General features: G+C 45.5%; 1 protein-coding gene across 1 annotated transcript; it reads left to right on the top strand.

Annotated features, from left to right (window-relative positions):
- The first annotated feature begins 437 nt into the window (after window positions 1-437).
- CENPS (centromere protein S) lies at window positions 438-11,984 on the top strand. Its single transcript, XM_020890160.2, has 5 exons — window positions 438-643; window positions 3,545-3,668; window positions 4,769-4,802; window positions 9,628-9,694; window positions 11,547-11,984. Exons 1-5 carry the CDS (start codon window positions 590-592, stop codon window positions 11,685-11,687), a joined length of 420 nt encoding a protein of 139 aa, XP_020745819.1. The 5' UTR covers window positions 438-589; the 3' UTR covers window positions 11,688-11,984.
- The last annotated feature ends 2,466 nt before the right edge of the window (window positions 11,985-14,450 follow it).

Below are 14,450 nucleotides of genomic sequence, written 5' to 3' on the forward strand. Positions count from 1 at the left end.
AGAGATTAATTCCGCACCCCCTGCAGTGGAAGTGCGGAATCTTAGCCACTGGACCTCCAGGGAATCCTGGTAAGTTCCTTAATTCTTAACATAAAGGAAAATAAGCTAACACTTGAGTCAAAACTATATTCCTTTGGCAACGGCAGCGGGGTGAGAAACTTTTTCGCTGAAGGGGATAGAAATCATTTATCAGTGATCTGACTTTGTGACACTATAGAATTATAAAAAAAACTCACACTAGATTTTTCAAGGCATATCGAGGTTGCAGCCGCATGGAATTTACAACCGAGTTGCGAACCGTTGTCCCTACACACATATTGTTTCTGAGAGCTGGTGTTGACAACTGTGTGGAGCGCAGAGCTGGGCCTGAGGTCCCCCGGGAGCTTGGCTGGGGCGGGGCGGGCGCAGGCGCGCTGTGAGGCCCCCTTCCCAGAGTCGCCGCCAGGGCGCGCGCGAGGCAGCCGGCAGCTTCGCGCTTTGGCCCGCAGCGCGGCCCGTCGCCCGGCGCCGCGGCGGGAAAATCCGACCAGGCCGCCCTGGGGGGCGCGTCTTTCTATCCTGGCGCGCCGGCCAGTGTCCACCTGCGGAGATGACGGAGGAGGAGGAGGGGGCCGAGGAGCAGCAACGCTTCTCTTACCGACAGGTACAGGAGAATGGGGTCCTGGCGGGGCTGGGGAAGGACGGCGTCGAGATTCTGCGGGGAAACAGGCGCCGCCTCAGCCCAGCCTCGTCTTCGTACCGAGGCCCTAGGTCGGAGGCCGAGGTCGGCCGCCTCTGGCGCCTGCGCTTGAGCTGACCCGGCTGCCGCGGGGGGTGCTGGGAGGCGGTTTCCTTGGTTTCGCGGGTCGGAGCTTGGGGTGGCTGACAGGGAAGATTCGGGGAAAATACCTGCTGTGCACCGGGAGCCCGGCGGCGGAGGCCCCTCTGGCTTTGTGACAGGCTCAGTCTCCTTCTCGATCAGCGTTGTTACGAGGCACGCGGCACGAGCTCCAAAAATTTTGGCTCCTCTAATCGGTGCGTCCATCCTGCGGGGGAGGAGACGGCCTTGGAACCTGGTGCAAACCCGGGCCGCCCGGCTCCGGAACCCATCGGATGTGGGTTCGAATCTCGACTCCGCACAGTGTTGTGTTGACTCTCCCCGAACTCATTTTCCTAGATGGGAAAATCAGGGTGATAATAACCAGCTCTCGGCATAGTTGCTGGTATTCAGTCCTTCAGTCAGCACCGCGAATAAATGCCGTGTGGGAGAGTCGTGAGAAAAACCAAGAATCTCAGAGGATTAACCGAAGAGAATTGGGAATGAACTCAGGAAAGGGGCGCTTCCTAAATTTCAGAAGCTGTTTACCCACCGCCTCCCTTTATTTTGAAGTTCGAGCCTTCAGAAAACGTTGCAAAGTTATCGCATTCATCACCCATGTGCCCCTCACCTCGATTAACCAGTTAACATTTTGCTGTATTTGCTCCCTTACTTCTTTTCTTGAAATTATTTGCTAATTAAGTACACTTAATGCTTCACCTTTAAGTTTTAATACTTTAACATGCTTCTTCCAAGAACAAGATCATAATCTCTGATCACATTCAGGAAGCTTGATAATTGATAAAATCCTATTATCTAATATGAATCCATATTCAGTTTTCCTCAGTTGTCCCAAAGATATTCTGTCATGGTCCTTTTTTTCCTTCACCCAGGATCTAGTCGGGGATCCTGCATTGTGTCTAGTCCTGGCTTTGGTCTCCTGGAACGGCTCTCCACCTCCTTTGGGTTTCATGACATTGGTGGTTTCGAAGAGTCCATTCATGGCAAAGATGTGGGAGATAAACTCTTTGAGAGCAGGGACTGTTCTTTTCAGTTTTGTATTCTCAGCCCCTAGTACAGAGCCTAGCTCTCAACAGACAATAAATACTTACTGAATAAGTGAATCAGGCTGCAAAGATGGACCGAGAAATTTGAACCTCATCCTCTGTGCAGTGGTGATCCCACTCTTCACTCAGCCAGGTATTCTTGCCACTAGGTGGACAGCCGTGAACAGTACTGAAGGGTCCTGCCCTTGAGGAATTTAGAGTTTAGTAACTTAGCCTCTGACCCAAGCCGGTGGCTCATTGGTAAAAAATCTGCCTGCAAGGCAAGAGACCTGCAGCAGTCCTGGGTTCCATCCCTGGGTGGAGGAGATCCCCTGGAGGAGGAAATGGCATCCCACTCCAGTATTCTTGCCTGGAGAATCTTGTGGACAGAAGAGCCTGGTTGGCTATAGTCCATGGGTTGCAGAATCGGATGTAACTTAGCAACTGTGCACGCACAGGCATGACTTAGCCTCTATTGAAGAAGGCCCTTAACCTGTTCCAGGAAGTGGATGAGGGGGAAGGATGGAGGAATCTTCTGGAGCAATGAGAATGTTTCCCTATCCCTAACCACACCTCTACACATACCTAACAAAAAGATGACTTTGGAGGGTCTTTATCCCTCCCAGGGTGGTGGTCTCTTTGTCTCTTTCCACCAATGCTTTCCACTTACCTGCTCTTGTGACATCTGAAACGAAGGAAGGTAAGTCCCTTTCTTACCTGTCTGGCCTCTCCTTGGGCCCTGGACTCATGTTTTTGCAGTCCCTCCTTGTCTTGCCTCTGCCATGAGCACTTGCTGGTAGAGGTGACTTTGTCTTGGGTTCAGCCATCACCGCATCCGGTTCAGCTCCGTCCCCAGCATGAGTGGTGCGCACACCGGGCTCAGCAAGTTTGTTGACATGAGACCGAGACCTTGGCGTGGTTTGTTTTGTTTCTTTACTCCTCTCCTCCGCATGCGGAAGAAGTGTTTTCCAGCACTGGAAGGTGTTGCTAAGGAGCGCTGAGGGTCCTGTTGAGGTGGGCTAGCAAACCAGCAAATCAGAGGAGGATCCAGTGTGCCCTCGGGAGCCTTCCACAGTGTTGTCCTGATATTCATCCTTTGTCTCGTGCAGGACTGGGGCTGGCAAGGACTTGAAGCACAGGGCCCAGTCCTTTTGTTTTTGCTTGATTAACTTCCATCTAGGGGCAAAAATCCCTCTCTTTTTTCACTGTGTTCCCCAGATACCTGGCACATTACTGACCAGGGGATATTTTTGCAGAAACATAAATCAGTGGGGCCTCTGGAATGTGACTTGTAGAAACATCACTTCCTAGTTAATGGTGATGATTTCGGTGAAGTAAAGATAAGGAATGACAATGGCAGGTCAGCGGGGAGAGAAGGCAGACTGGTATCTGGGAGGCACCTGTGTAACTTTACTCAGTTATTCCACATTTATGTGCCAAGTGCCTATTGGGTGAAGGCGTGTGCTAACACATTAGTATTAATACGTGCTACCTGAATGTTGCTGACTTGAGATGTTTCAATATTCGCTTACATAACAAATCACTGGCCACAGGTGTTATAGTGCACTGGAAAAGTCACTCAGCCATTATGGAAAGTGCTGAAGGAATTTAGGCTGAGCAGACCGTCTTGGTCTTCATTTTTTAAGATGTGAAGAGCTCTTATTTGCAGTCTTACCCATGAAGTGTTTTGATTTTACTTCAGAGGCTAAAGGCAGCGGTTCACTACACAGTTGGTTGTCTTTGCGAGGAAGTTGCGTTGGACAAAGACATGCAGTTCAGCAAGCAAACCATTGCAGCGATCTCAGAGGTGACCTTCCGACAATGTGGTACGCAGCCCTGGTCTTCCTGCGGGTGTGTGGAAAGCCTGGAGGTTGATTTTGCCTGGGAGAAATGCGGGTGGGTGCCATGACGTATCTCACCAACAGAGAGAGAACATTATCACTGGACACCATCCATGAAATGTTTCTTCTATTGGCTGTAAGATTCAGTTTATGGGAAGAGCTATGTTTTTTTCTATTACAAGATTTATATTTTTTTTTCTTTCTGTTACACTAACAGGGGGGCATCAGCACCTTTATTTTATTGTTTTAAACCACCCAGAATATTAGTTTTTTTTTTTTTTTTTAAACAAGGGCTAGGACAGGCTGCCCTATTTATTTATTTAATTTTGGCTGTTCTGGGTCTTTGTTGTGGTGTTCTGGCTTAGTTGCCTGGTAGCATGTGGAATCTTGGGGGCTTTCCTGGTAGCTCAGATGGTAAAGAATCTGCCTGCAGTGTGGGAGATGCAGGTTCAATCCCTGGGTCAAGAAGATCCCCTGGAAAAGGGAATGGCAACCCCCTCCAGTATTCTTGCCTGGAGAATTCCATGGACAGAGGAGCCTGGTGGGCTACAGTCCATGCGGTCACAAAGAGTAGGACACGACTGAGCAACTAACACTTTCACTTTCTTTCATGTGGGATCTTAGTTCCCTGACCAGGTATAGAAACTGTGTCCCCTGCACTGGAAGGCCGATTCTTAACCACTGGACTACTAGGGGAAGTCCTTGGACATTAATTTTTTTGTTTTATTGCTTTATAACTTTTTTGTATCACCCGCAGTTTGACAGCTGGTATTTGCTTGACTTCAGGGGAGATGAATGTCTTCACAAGCCCTAACTCCTAGCACAATTTAAAATTAAGGGATAGTTTCTAGGGAGGAGAGGTGTAGCCACAATTACCAGAGGTTTGTAACAAAGGGTGGAGGTGGCAGGGAGGACATAGAGGTCGTAATGAGTCCAGCAATGGAGCCGCCCGAAGGGCCTCCTCTCACTTTCAAAAGGATTTGTAGTAGTCACTACACTTACTGTAGACATTGAGATTTCACTTTTATGCTTCTGAATTAAGGTTGAGATAGGCTAATTAAAGCACATTTCTTTTTCTCTTTCAGAAAATTTTGCCAAAGACCTTGAGATGTTTGCAAGGTGGGTAGAGAGCTTGATTGTCCGATGCTGGGCTTGTTTCCGTGCTTTGATGCTCCCCATCTGGTGGTGAATTTCAGGGAAGCTTGAACCCCTCCCCACCCCATGTTTTGTGGAGACTGCCTCTAATCATGATTCTCTAAGAATGGAACATCTGCTTTAATCATGTCCATTCAGACTTGATTGGGCATTTTTTGAAGTTTTCCTCGTATTTGTCGTTAAGGGAAGTGAAGTTATTCAGTTCCAGGTTAAAAAGGTGTGAGTCATGTCTCCAGGATTCTGTGCATGGTGCGCTTGCTTTTAAGACTGTTTCTAAAGGTGGTGTGGTGCTGGGGTGTGAGGCTGGGCGCCGGGCTGGGCTGCTTCGTGGGGCAGCATGCAGATGTCGGGATAATACAGCCCACGGCCCCATCAGCCGTGCATTTGCCTGCTGGCGACAAGTGAGACAGGCTCCTTGAAAAGTGTGTGTGACTGGCTTTCAGCTGGTAAAGCGTTAGCTTTTATAGTTGATTTATGCTTCTCTCTTCAATTAGTTCCACAGGTAATTGAAAACAATTGCAGCGAATTGCTTTTATGAAGCAATTTGAATGACGAAGGCCTGAAAGGGCTAAAGCTTTCTAATTTGCTCCCACTTGTGATTTGGTGCCAGCCTCTCCCACACCCCATACTTTTCACCTTTCTCCTATAGCTCTTTTTTTGTTCGATGAATATTCTGAATGAATTAAAGCAGTAGGTTCTCAGAGGGCAGGCTCTAAATCTTGCCTATTCCTGCGTATATGAGTCCCTAAAAACCGCTTAGCATCTTCAACTTGGCCAAAAGGGATTGGGATAATATATGGGATACTGACGGCTCCTGTCATCATCATTAATTCAGGTGGTTGCCCCTTACCTGCGCCCACCCCCACCCCAAGTCTCGTGTGAAATACATTTACTGCCTTTACTTGCCATCTTTTTTTTAAAAAGATTTATTATTTTATGTTATTTTTGGCTGCACTGGGTCTTCATTGCTGCGCTTGGGCTTTTTCGAGTTTCCATACAAGGTCTTCTCACTGCAGTGGCTTCTCTTGTTGCAAAGCACGGGCCCTAGGCACACAGGCTCTATAGTTGTGATGCACAGGCTTAGTTGCTCCAGGGCATGTGGGATCTTCCTGGACCAGGGATCGAACCCATGTCCCCTGAATTAGCAGGCAGATTCTTAATCACTAGACCGCCAAGGAAACTCCTTGCCATTTCTTTTCTTCTTTTTTTTTTTTGACCATGCTGTGGGGCTTGTGGGATCTTAGTTCCCTGACCAAGGATCAAACCTGTACCCCCTGCAGTGGAAGCATGGTGTCTTAACCACTGGACCAAGGAAGTCCCTCTTCTTTTTCTTCTTTTTTTTTTTTTTAAATATGAGTCCTTTATATTACAAAGAAAGACACAAAAATGTAAATTAATAGACAGATGGTCATTTGATTTGAACATAGTTTATCAATATAGATCAGAGTTTTTCCACCTCAGCACTGTTGACATTTTGGACTGGATGATTTCCTCATTCTGGTGGGAGCTGTCCAGTGCATTGTAGGGTATTTAGTGGCATCCCTTGCCTCTCCCCACTACATGCCAGTAGCAAGTCTCCAGCTGTGAGCTTCCTCCTCATTTCTGTGTTAGCTGTAGGAAAAGACAATGACACATTTTAAATACTAGAAATAAAAATGAAATTAGAGCTATTTAGCATTGTAACACGTTAAGTTTTCAGGTACTGTGTGTTTTTTGTAGTTGAGAAGCCTACTTCCTTTTGCTGGGCCCTGGGGCAGAGAGGTAGGCTTCCCAGGTGGCACAGTGGTAAAGAACCCGCCTGCCAATGCAGGAGACATAAGAGACCCAGGTTCGATACCTAAGTAGGGAAAATCCTTTCAAGGAGGGCATGGCAGCCCACACTAGTATTCTTGCCTAGAGGATCCCATGGACAGAGGAACCTGGCAGGCTATAGTCCATGGGGTCACAAAGGGTAGGACATGACTGAAGTGACTTAGCACGCACACACGGGGCAGAGATGTGTGGGCATCACTTAGACTGTCAGCTGCACAAGGAAGGACTCATCTTTTGGGTAAAGGAGTCTGTGTAGAGGCCGTCAGCTGATGCTCTCTGAGCAAGACTGTCAGAGGCTTTACTTAGAGATGTCCTCTTCTTCGGTGCTCAGGGGTGTATACCAGCACTCCATAGACTTCTTCCTAAGAACTCTGAGCGAATTCAAGTGCAGATTTTCTTTGAAGACTTATCTGTTGTCTTAATTTTACATTGTCAAAACATTCCATTAAAAAAAAATCCTGTTTTAAAGTTTATCACTGAATAGGACTCCCTGGTGGTCCAGTAGTTAAGACTCTAAACTTCCAATGCAGGGGGCCCCAGGTTCAATCCCTGGTTGGGGATCTGCATGCCATGGTGTGGGGGAAAAAATGTTTGTCACTGAATAAAATAAAAAAAGCTTCCCTGGTAGCTCAGTCAGTAAAGAATCTGCCTGCAGTGCAGGAGACCTGGGTTCGATCCCTGGGTCTCAAAGATCCCTTGGAGAAGGAAATGGCAACCCACTTCAGTATTCTTGCCTGGAGAGTTCCATGGACAGAGGAGCCTGGCGGCTACAGTCTGTGGGGTTGCCAAAGTTGGATGCAATTTAGCAACTAAACCACCACTACTGAATAAAATTGATAGTCCCAGAGGGTCACCTTTATCCTCTGGTTTTGAGTTTTCCCTGTTACATAATCCCTGCTCCTATATTACCCCACTTTGAGAAATCTGAAATATATACTGCTATTTCAAGTTGGCTACCTATTAAATAGTCTTTGGAGGCTGGGAAGCTAACTAGTATTTGTAACAATGTTTCTATGAAAAAAATGCACTTAAATTGTAAACACTGTAAACTCAGTTCACCTATAAACTTTGGAAAATAATTTCTCCACTTAAGTTGTGAATTTCCTTCATTTAATGTCTAGTCACCTAATGTTAACAAGGTAAAGATGAAATATTTTGAAGAAGATAGGTATTCTATGGTAAATGAATTCTAGGGGCATTTTTGTTTTTCAGTCGCTAAGTCATGTCAGCCTTTGCCACCCTATGGACTGCAGCACGCCAGGCTTCCCTATCCTTCACCATCTACCGGAGTTTGCTCAAATTCTTGTCCATTGAGTTGGTGATGCCATCCAACCATCTCATCCTTGTGGCCCCCTTCTCCTCTTGCCCTCAGTTCCCAGCATCAGGATCTTTTCCAATGAGTCGGCTCTTCATATCAGGTGGCCAGAGTATTGGAGCTTCAGCATCAGTCCTACCAATGAATATTTAGGGGCATTTTGGGAATAGTCTTTAAAACCTGTGTTGCTAAAAGTGTTGTTCTCTAGAGTAATTGTTCTGGAGCCAGAGGTTTGATTTAGGAGAGTTTGTGGTGTGCAGTGGCTGGCATAGGATATACCTGCCCCTCCATCTGGGAAAGTGGCATCATTAAAACACTGTACAGAGAAACCAGGTGACCAGTCGAGTGGTGGAGAGGGTTGGCTCTGCTGTTTGCTGAACGCTTCTTGTGATCATATATGCTGATCTTACGCTGAATAGTTCAGTGCTGCTTCCTCCTTACTCTTTTGTCCAGCCCTTCAGGAAGATGGTAACACCAACAGAGCAACTTGTCGTGTGATAGAGACGAGGGCCACAGTGTGTCTGTGGTTCCTGACATCCTCCACACAGGGCACCTCTGGACCGGCTTTGTGGTCGCTATTCTGTCACTTTCTGTGTGACTACCCCCCACCCCCACCCTGCCCCCTTTCCTCTGTGCTAGTCCTTGCAGGTGGATAATGAGACGTTATCTTCTGACATGGATATTATCCCAGGATAGTCAGATACTGTCCGTCATGATGAGATGGCATGTGATCTTTTCACATTTGGCAGAATGTGAAGGACTAATCTGGACAAATTACAGAATATAATTTCTGTGAGTTTTATCTTTAAGTCAACAGATATTTTAGTGAGGACTTGCCATGTGCTGGTCACTCTGATAGTTATTAAGAACACAAAGATTCCCCCTTATTCCAACCTAAAACTTCCTACTTATTTTTGGAAGAAGTTAGAAATGGCAAGAAAGGGTGTAATTAGGGTAATAAATTATTGAATAGAGCTCATTGTCTCAGATTACCTTTTAAAGCAGAGATAAGAGAACTGGAACAAGAACTTGAGTCTGCGTTGTGAGCAAGAAACAGACTCTAGTTGAAAGGATGTTCTTTGTCCTAGCTGGGCTGTTGTCGGGGACACATTATCTCCTAGTTAGGGAGGGAAACGTGCACAAGCTTCTCCCTGTAATGTAGCCTTTGGAGAAGAGCATTAGGACTTCGGTATAAGCGAAGCCGTGCTTTGTGGAAATTCTCTGTTTGTTCTATTTAGCGTTCATCTAAGCAGCAGTGATCTTTGTATTGTGAGCTCTGTGCTGTTTTCTCTTTTCGCTGAAGGTGCCTCACAGACCCGCTTCTTTTTGCGTGGTGGTCGCTGTGCCCACCATGAGCAAGCAGGCCGTTTGGGAAGGCTGAATGCCTCTCACCCCTCTCCAAGCTCACATTCTCCAGATACCCTCGGCACTCCAGTGGAGGTGGACAGATCGGCTTCTGCTTGCTCTCAGTCTCTTTATTTAATTGGGATCTTAGCTCATCACTTCACTCATTTCTGTGTCACTGTCACTTAACCTTCACCTGAAAAGATGGGCTACTTAGAGTTCCTTGCTGGTGTGAAGTCTGGCCATGAACTTTTGTGTTTCATCAAAACTTTAAATAATATGAAACATTTTGGCGAATTGTTTCTGCCCTTTCTACAGACATGCGAAAAGAAGCACAATTAACACTGAAGATGTGAAGCTCTTAGCCAGGAGGAGTCATTCACTGGTGAGAGATGGATCTCTTTCCTCACTCCCCTTTCCCATCAGAATACATTATTCCCAATTAATCACTGGCGTCCACGAAGTGATTCCCCCAGGGCACCTTGCGTTAAAAATGAGACATGCTTCAACCGCTCAGACCTGCCTGTAATTTACAGTCTTTCTTTCATAATGATGGATCTTGCTAAGCCAATTTGAAATTTTCTAATCAGCGCTCTCTGGATTTCATAATTTGCCTTTTCTGTAATATCTCAAAACTTTGGTCCCATGTTTCAGTTACAGCAGAAACCTGTCAGACACAGGTCACAGGCTAGGGTATCTAGGGGGTGGATTTGTTATGGAGCCCACAATTTTGGTGGGCCAGGTGTGGAAGGAGTATCAGTACATCTGGGGTGTGCAGGCAGTTGAGCACATTTTCTGTCTTTTCGGAGATGTCGAGACATCATCCCAGCCCTGCCCTCACTTTACAGGTGATGCTGGGATCGTCCCAGGCTAGTTGGCTGTGGCCGATGGCAGATCAGGATGCCTGTGAGGTTTCCTGACTTAGTCTGATCTTAGCAGTCAAAAATACTCTTACATTCCTCCCCAGGATGTGAGCTCCACAAGGGCAGGGATTTTTTTTTTTTTTTTAAGGGCAGGGATTTTTATGTGTTTCTTCTTGGCTCCATCTGCCATGCCTAGAAAAGGGCCTGACCCACAGTAGGGGCTCATGAGTAGTTGTTGAATGAATGAACTTGTGTTGCACTGACATTTCACACAGGACTTCTGTAGGTCATATTTTATACACATTATTTAAAGCTCACAATCACCCTATGAGGGTTTTTCGTAACATGACTAATTAGCCCCATTTTATAGGCCGTACTACTAGAGTTAAGTAATTTCCCAAAGTTAAATATGAAGTTTTCTTGTTGACAGCTGACCTTTAACCTTCAAACCCTGAATCCAGTACTGTTTCCACTGGACTTTTTTTTCTATCTCTGCTCTTCTAATATTGTTTCTCTAAAGTTTAAGTCAAGGTTAAGGGTGATACGATTCCTAATAGCTCCGGTGCCTGGTGGTACTGCGTATCAGTGGAAAAGACATTTTTCTCTCCTCCGAAATTCTCTCTCAGAACTGTAACTTATCAGCTTCAGTAAGCAGTTTCTATCTTTTGCAAGGAATTGGCGATGCAAGTCATCTTAGACTATTAATTGGGAAGTTTTCTGCTTATTGTGTATGTATTTACCTCAGAATGTTTTAATTTTGGACTATTAAATTTTTTTTGTCTGACAAGCCTATTACTGAAGAGTTGCAGCTAAATTTGTGCATTTGACTAAATCTTCCTTGAGGGCAAGGACCTTGTCTTATTATCCTTGTGTCTCTAGGATCTGGTACACAGGAATTGCGCAGTAATTTTAGTTGGGTAAATTTAGGGCTTTTGACTTTATTTGTGCTTTGTAGAGTATATTTGTGATTGCCGTGTCTTTCGTAAACTACAAGTTTTAATTCTTCTGATTATTCAAGGAGCTCCTATGTGAGTAAGCGGTGAGCTGACTTTTGTCATTGATTTTTTCCAGAAAAAAAAATTTGAAGCTGTGTTTAACTCTGAGGAATGTAACCCTGGGCGGGAGTGGTTGGGAAATGGCATAGATTTTTTCCTCCCTGACTAAACTTATCAGTGGCTTTACAATCAGGTAAAAATGTAATTAAAAAAATATTTTTTGAGGCTTCCCTGGTAGCTCAGGGGGTAAAGCGTTCTACCTACAGTGTGGGAGACCTGGGTTCGATCCCTGGAGAAGGGAGTGGTATTCTTGCCCACCCCCACCCCCCAAAACAAGGGGCTCAACGGGGCGTTTAAAAAAAAAATTTTTTTTTTGTAGCTAAAATACATCACAGAAAAAAATGAAGACATCGCTCAGCTTAACCTGGAAAGAAAAGCAAAGAAGAAGAAGAAGTTGGAGGATGAAAACAGAAATTCAGTGGAGTCAGCAGAGGCTGGTGTAGAGGAAAGTGAGAATTAAACCCTGTTGCCGTTTGGAGAAAGCAGCCTTCAGCAGGCAGAGTGGCTAAAAGCACATATTGCCAATAGAGGGTTCTGAAAGGACAAGTGGAAATTAAAAGACAAAAGGCTTGGGTGCTTTTTGTATTGTACTCTCCAAGTCATTGACTACAAAAGCTGGTTTAAAAGAGAAGTGGAAACTCTTAAGCAAGATACTTCCATGTCTTACTGAAGCACATGTGTTTGAAAAGGGCATGTGTTTGAATGGTATATGTTGGAAATTGTATCTATTGTGTTAATAAAATTATGTTAGCAATTACATATGGTTGACTTTTTCAAGCAAAAAAATCATATGTTCATTCTTTTATATAATTTTTCAGGCTGACAATCCCTGAAAGATGACTAAAGCTGTATGTATTTAGTCCTGTTTTGGCTGCACCATGCCGCTTGTGGGATCTCAGTTCCCCAAGCAGGGATTGAACCTGGGTTCTCGGCAGGGAAAGCACTGAATCCTAACCCCTAAACCATCAGGGAAGTCCATCAATGTTGTTTTTTAAACACTTGTCACTTGTGATCATAAGGTAAAAGGGTGGATATTTGGAAATGGTCCTTTTCACTTTTTAAAAGTGATTTTCTTCAGAAACAGTTCATGTGACTTTTCTCTGGCTATTTTGTAATTGTGGTTGGCCACATTGGATGGAACTTTTGCTTGAGAAGAAAGTCTGACTATTCCTCCAAACAGGTCAGTGTGTGCCTTCTGTTTCAGGCTGTGAGAGATGATGCTTCCAGGAATCCCAGATCTGCTGTCTTCTCCTTGGGGTTTCTTAGAGGGCCAGGGCGAGCGTGCCTTTTAACCCATTGGGACAATAGCAGCAGAGAAAAGGAACCGGCATTTACAGAGTCCGTTCTGTGTGCCAGATGCTACTCTAGGTGCTTCAGAGAGTATTTCTTCATACGTTATCACAGTATTTTTATTTACTTTAAAATACTGATTTATTTATTTGGCTGCACCAGTCTTAGTTTTGGCACAAAGAAAGTTTAGTTGTGGCATGTGAACTCTTATTTGAATGGGATCTAGTTCCCTGACCAGGGATTGAACCCAAACCCCCTGCATTGGGAATGTGGACTCTTAAGCCACTGGACCACAGGGAAGTCCCTTACCTGTTTATATTTTAGACAAGTGGTCCTACCACACATTCTTCAGGAATTATAACACAGGGGTGGTCAGACTTTGTAAGGAGTAGCTGGGTGTAACCCTGAGTTCTCAGGAACTGCCTCTTGCCCACTGCATGTTCTGTTCAGGGTTTAGTTTACTCTGGCATGTCCATGTGATGTCAGTCATCCTTTCCCATGCCATCTTTGTTGACCATTGGCAGAAAGGAGTTGTAGGGCTCTTTCTCACAGGCTTGCTTCCTTAGAGTCCTGGAAGCTCGTCTGAACTTTAGATTTATTAACTGTATAACCAGCTGACTGGCCATATAAAGCAGCACACATCTTTGAAATAGACGTGGCCTGGTAACATAGTTGGGGCAATTTACATTTATAATGTTTGTTGTCTTGTTATACCAGCTCCCCCAAAAAAGGTGAAATAAAAGATCCTGCGTTAGTTTTTTATTACTAAATTAACAAACCGGAAGTTCCAAAGCATCCCCTTCTATACACAGCAACAGCTGGAATATGCTGGTCGACACTTGTCATATACAGCTGGTACCTCGACACCTAGACCTCTGGGAAAGTGTAATCAGGGCCCGTTTACTGCCTTTACTGAATTGTGGAATCTGTAAAGAACCCTTAGAGGTCATGGAGTCCAGTCTTCTCACCAAGTAGGAAGCCCTTCTGCAGCACTGATGACTGAGGTCCCCTAGGCTCTTCTGAACTCCTCAGGTGCAGAGTGCCCCTTCTGTTAGTGGACACTAGATTGTTGCAGGTTTTTTCTGTGTGTAGAGAAAAGTCTTTCACCCTCTATCTAGGTCCTGCTGCTGCTGCTATGTCACTTCAGTCGTGTCCAACTCTGTGCAACCCCATAGACGGCAGCCCACCAGGCTCCCCCATCCCTGGGATTCTCCAGGCAAGAACACTGGAGTGGGTTGCCATTTCCTTCTCCAATGCATGAAAGTGAAAAGTGAAAGTGAAGTTGCTTAGTCGTGTCTGACTCTTTGCGACCCCGTGGATTGCAGCCTACCAGGCTCCTCCATCCATGGGATTTTCCAGGCAAGAGTACTGGAGTGGGGTGCCGTTGCCTTCTCCATCTAGGTCCTAGTTCTGCCTTTTAGAAGAAACAATCTCTCTTTTTCAAAATAATCCAGTACTGAGTCCCTTTTAATCCAAGTTCCCATAGTACATCTTTTCAGAAACACACTTTCTTGCATAAAACATTAGATTGTCAGCTCCCTATGGGCGGGCTTGGAAATGGTGATCACTTGGTGCCTTGTGTAGGGCCATACACACACACACACACACGACAGGTGCCCCATAATGGTGATCACTTGGTGCCTTGTGTAGGGCCATACACACACACACACACACACACACACACACACGACAGGTGCCCCATGAATACTGGGTCCCTGGAGCCTGAGATGGGCAGCGGAGGCACACGGGAGGAGGAGCCCTTGCTTGGGTTTCATGACTCTCACCAGGGATTTCCATTGTCTTATGGTGGGGAACTTTTCTTTATACTGTGGGGAATAAGGACTTGGAGTACCTTCTTAAAAAAAATATATTTTTGGCTGTGCTGGTTCTTTGCTGCTGTGTGCAGGCTTTCTCTTGTGGTGTGTGGGCTTCT

The sequence above is a fragment of the Odocoileus virginianus genome, chromosome 11 (assembly GCF_023699985.2).
Source record: "Odocoileus virginianus isolate 20LAN1187 ecotype Illinois chromosome 11, Ovbor_1.2, whole genome shotgun sequence".
NCBI lineage: Eukaryota > Metazoa > Chordata > Mammalia > Artiodactyla > Cervidae > Odocoileus > Odocoileus virginianus.

Bases quoted from the DNA above. Each gene is read 5' to 3' on its own strand.
- CENPS (XM_020890160.2), top strand. From the start codon at position 590: ATGACGGAGGAGGAGGAGGGGGCCGAGGAGCAGCAACGCTTCTCTTAC. The intron at 644-3,544 runs GTACAGGAGAAT...ATTTTACTTCAG, and splicing joins AACGCTTCTCTTACCGACAG to AGGCTAAAGGCAGCGGTTCA. The intron at 4,803-9,627 runs GTGGGTAGAGAG...CCCTTTCTACAG, and splicing joins GACCTTGAGATGTTTGCAAG to ACATGCGAAAAGAAGCACAA.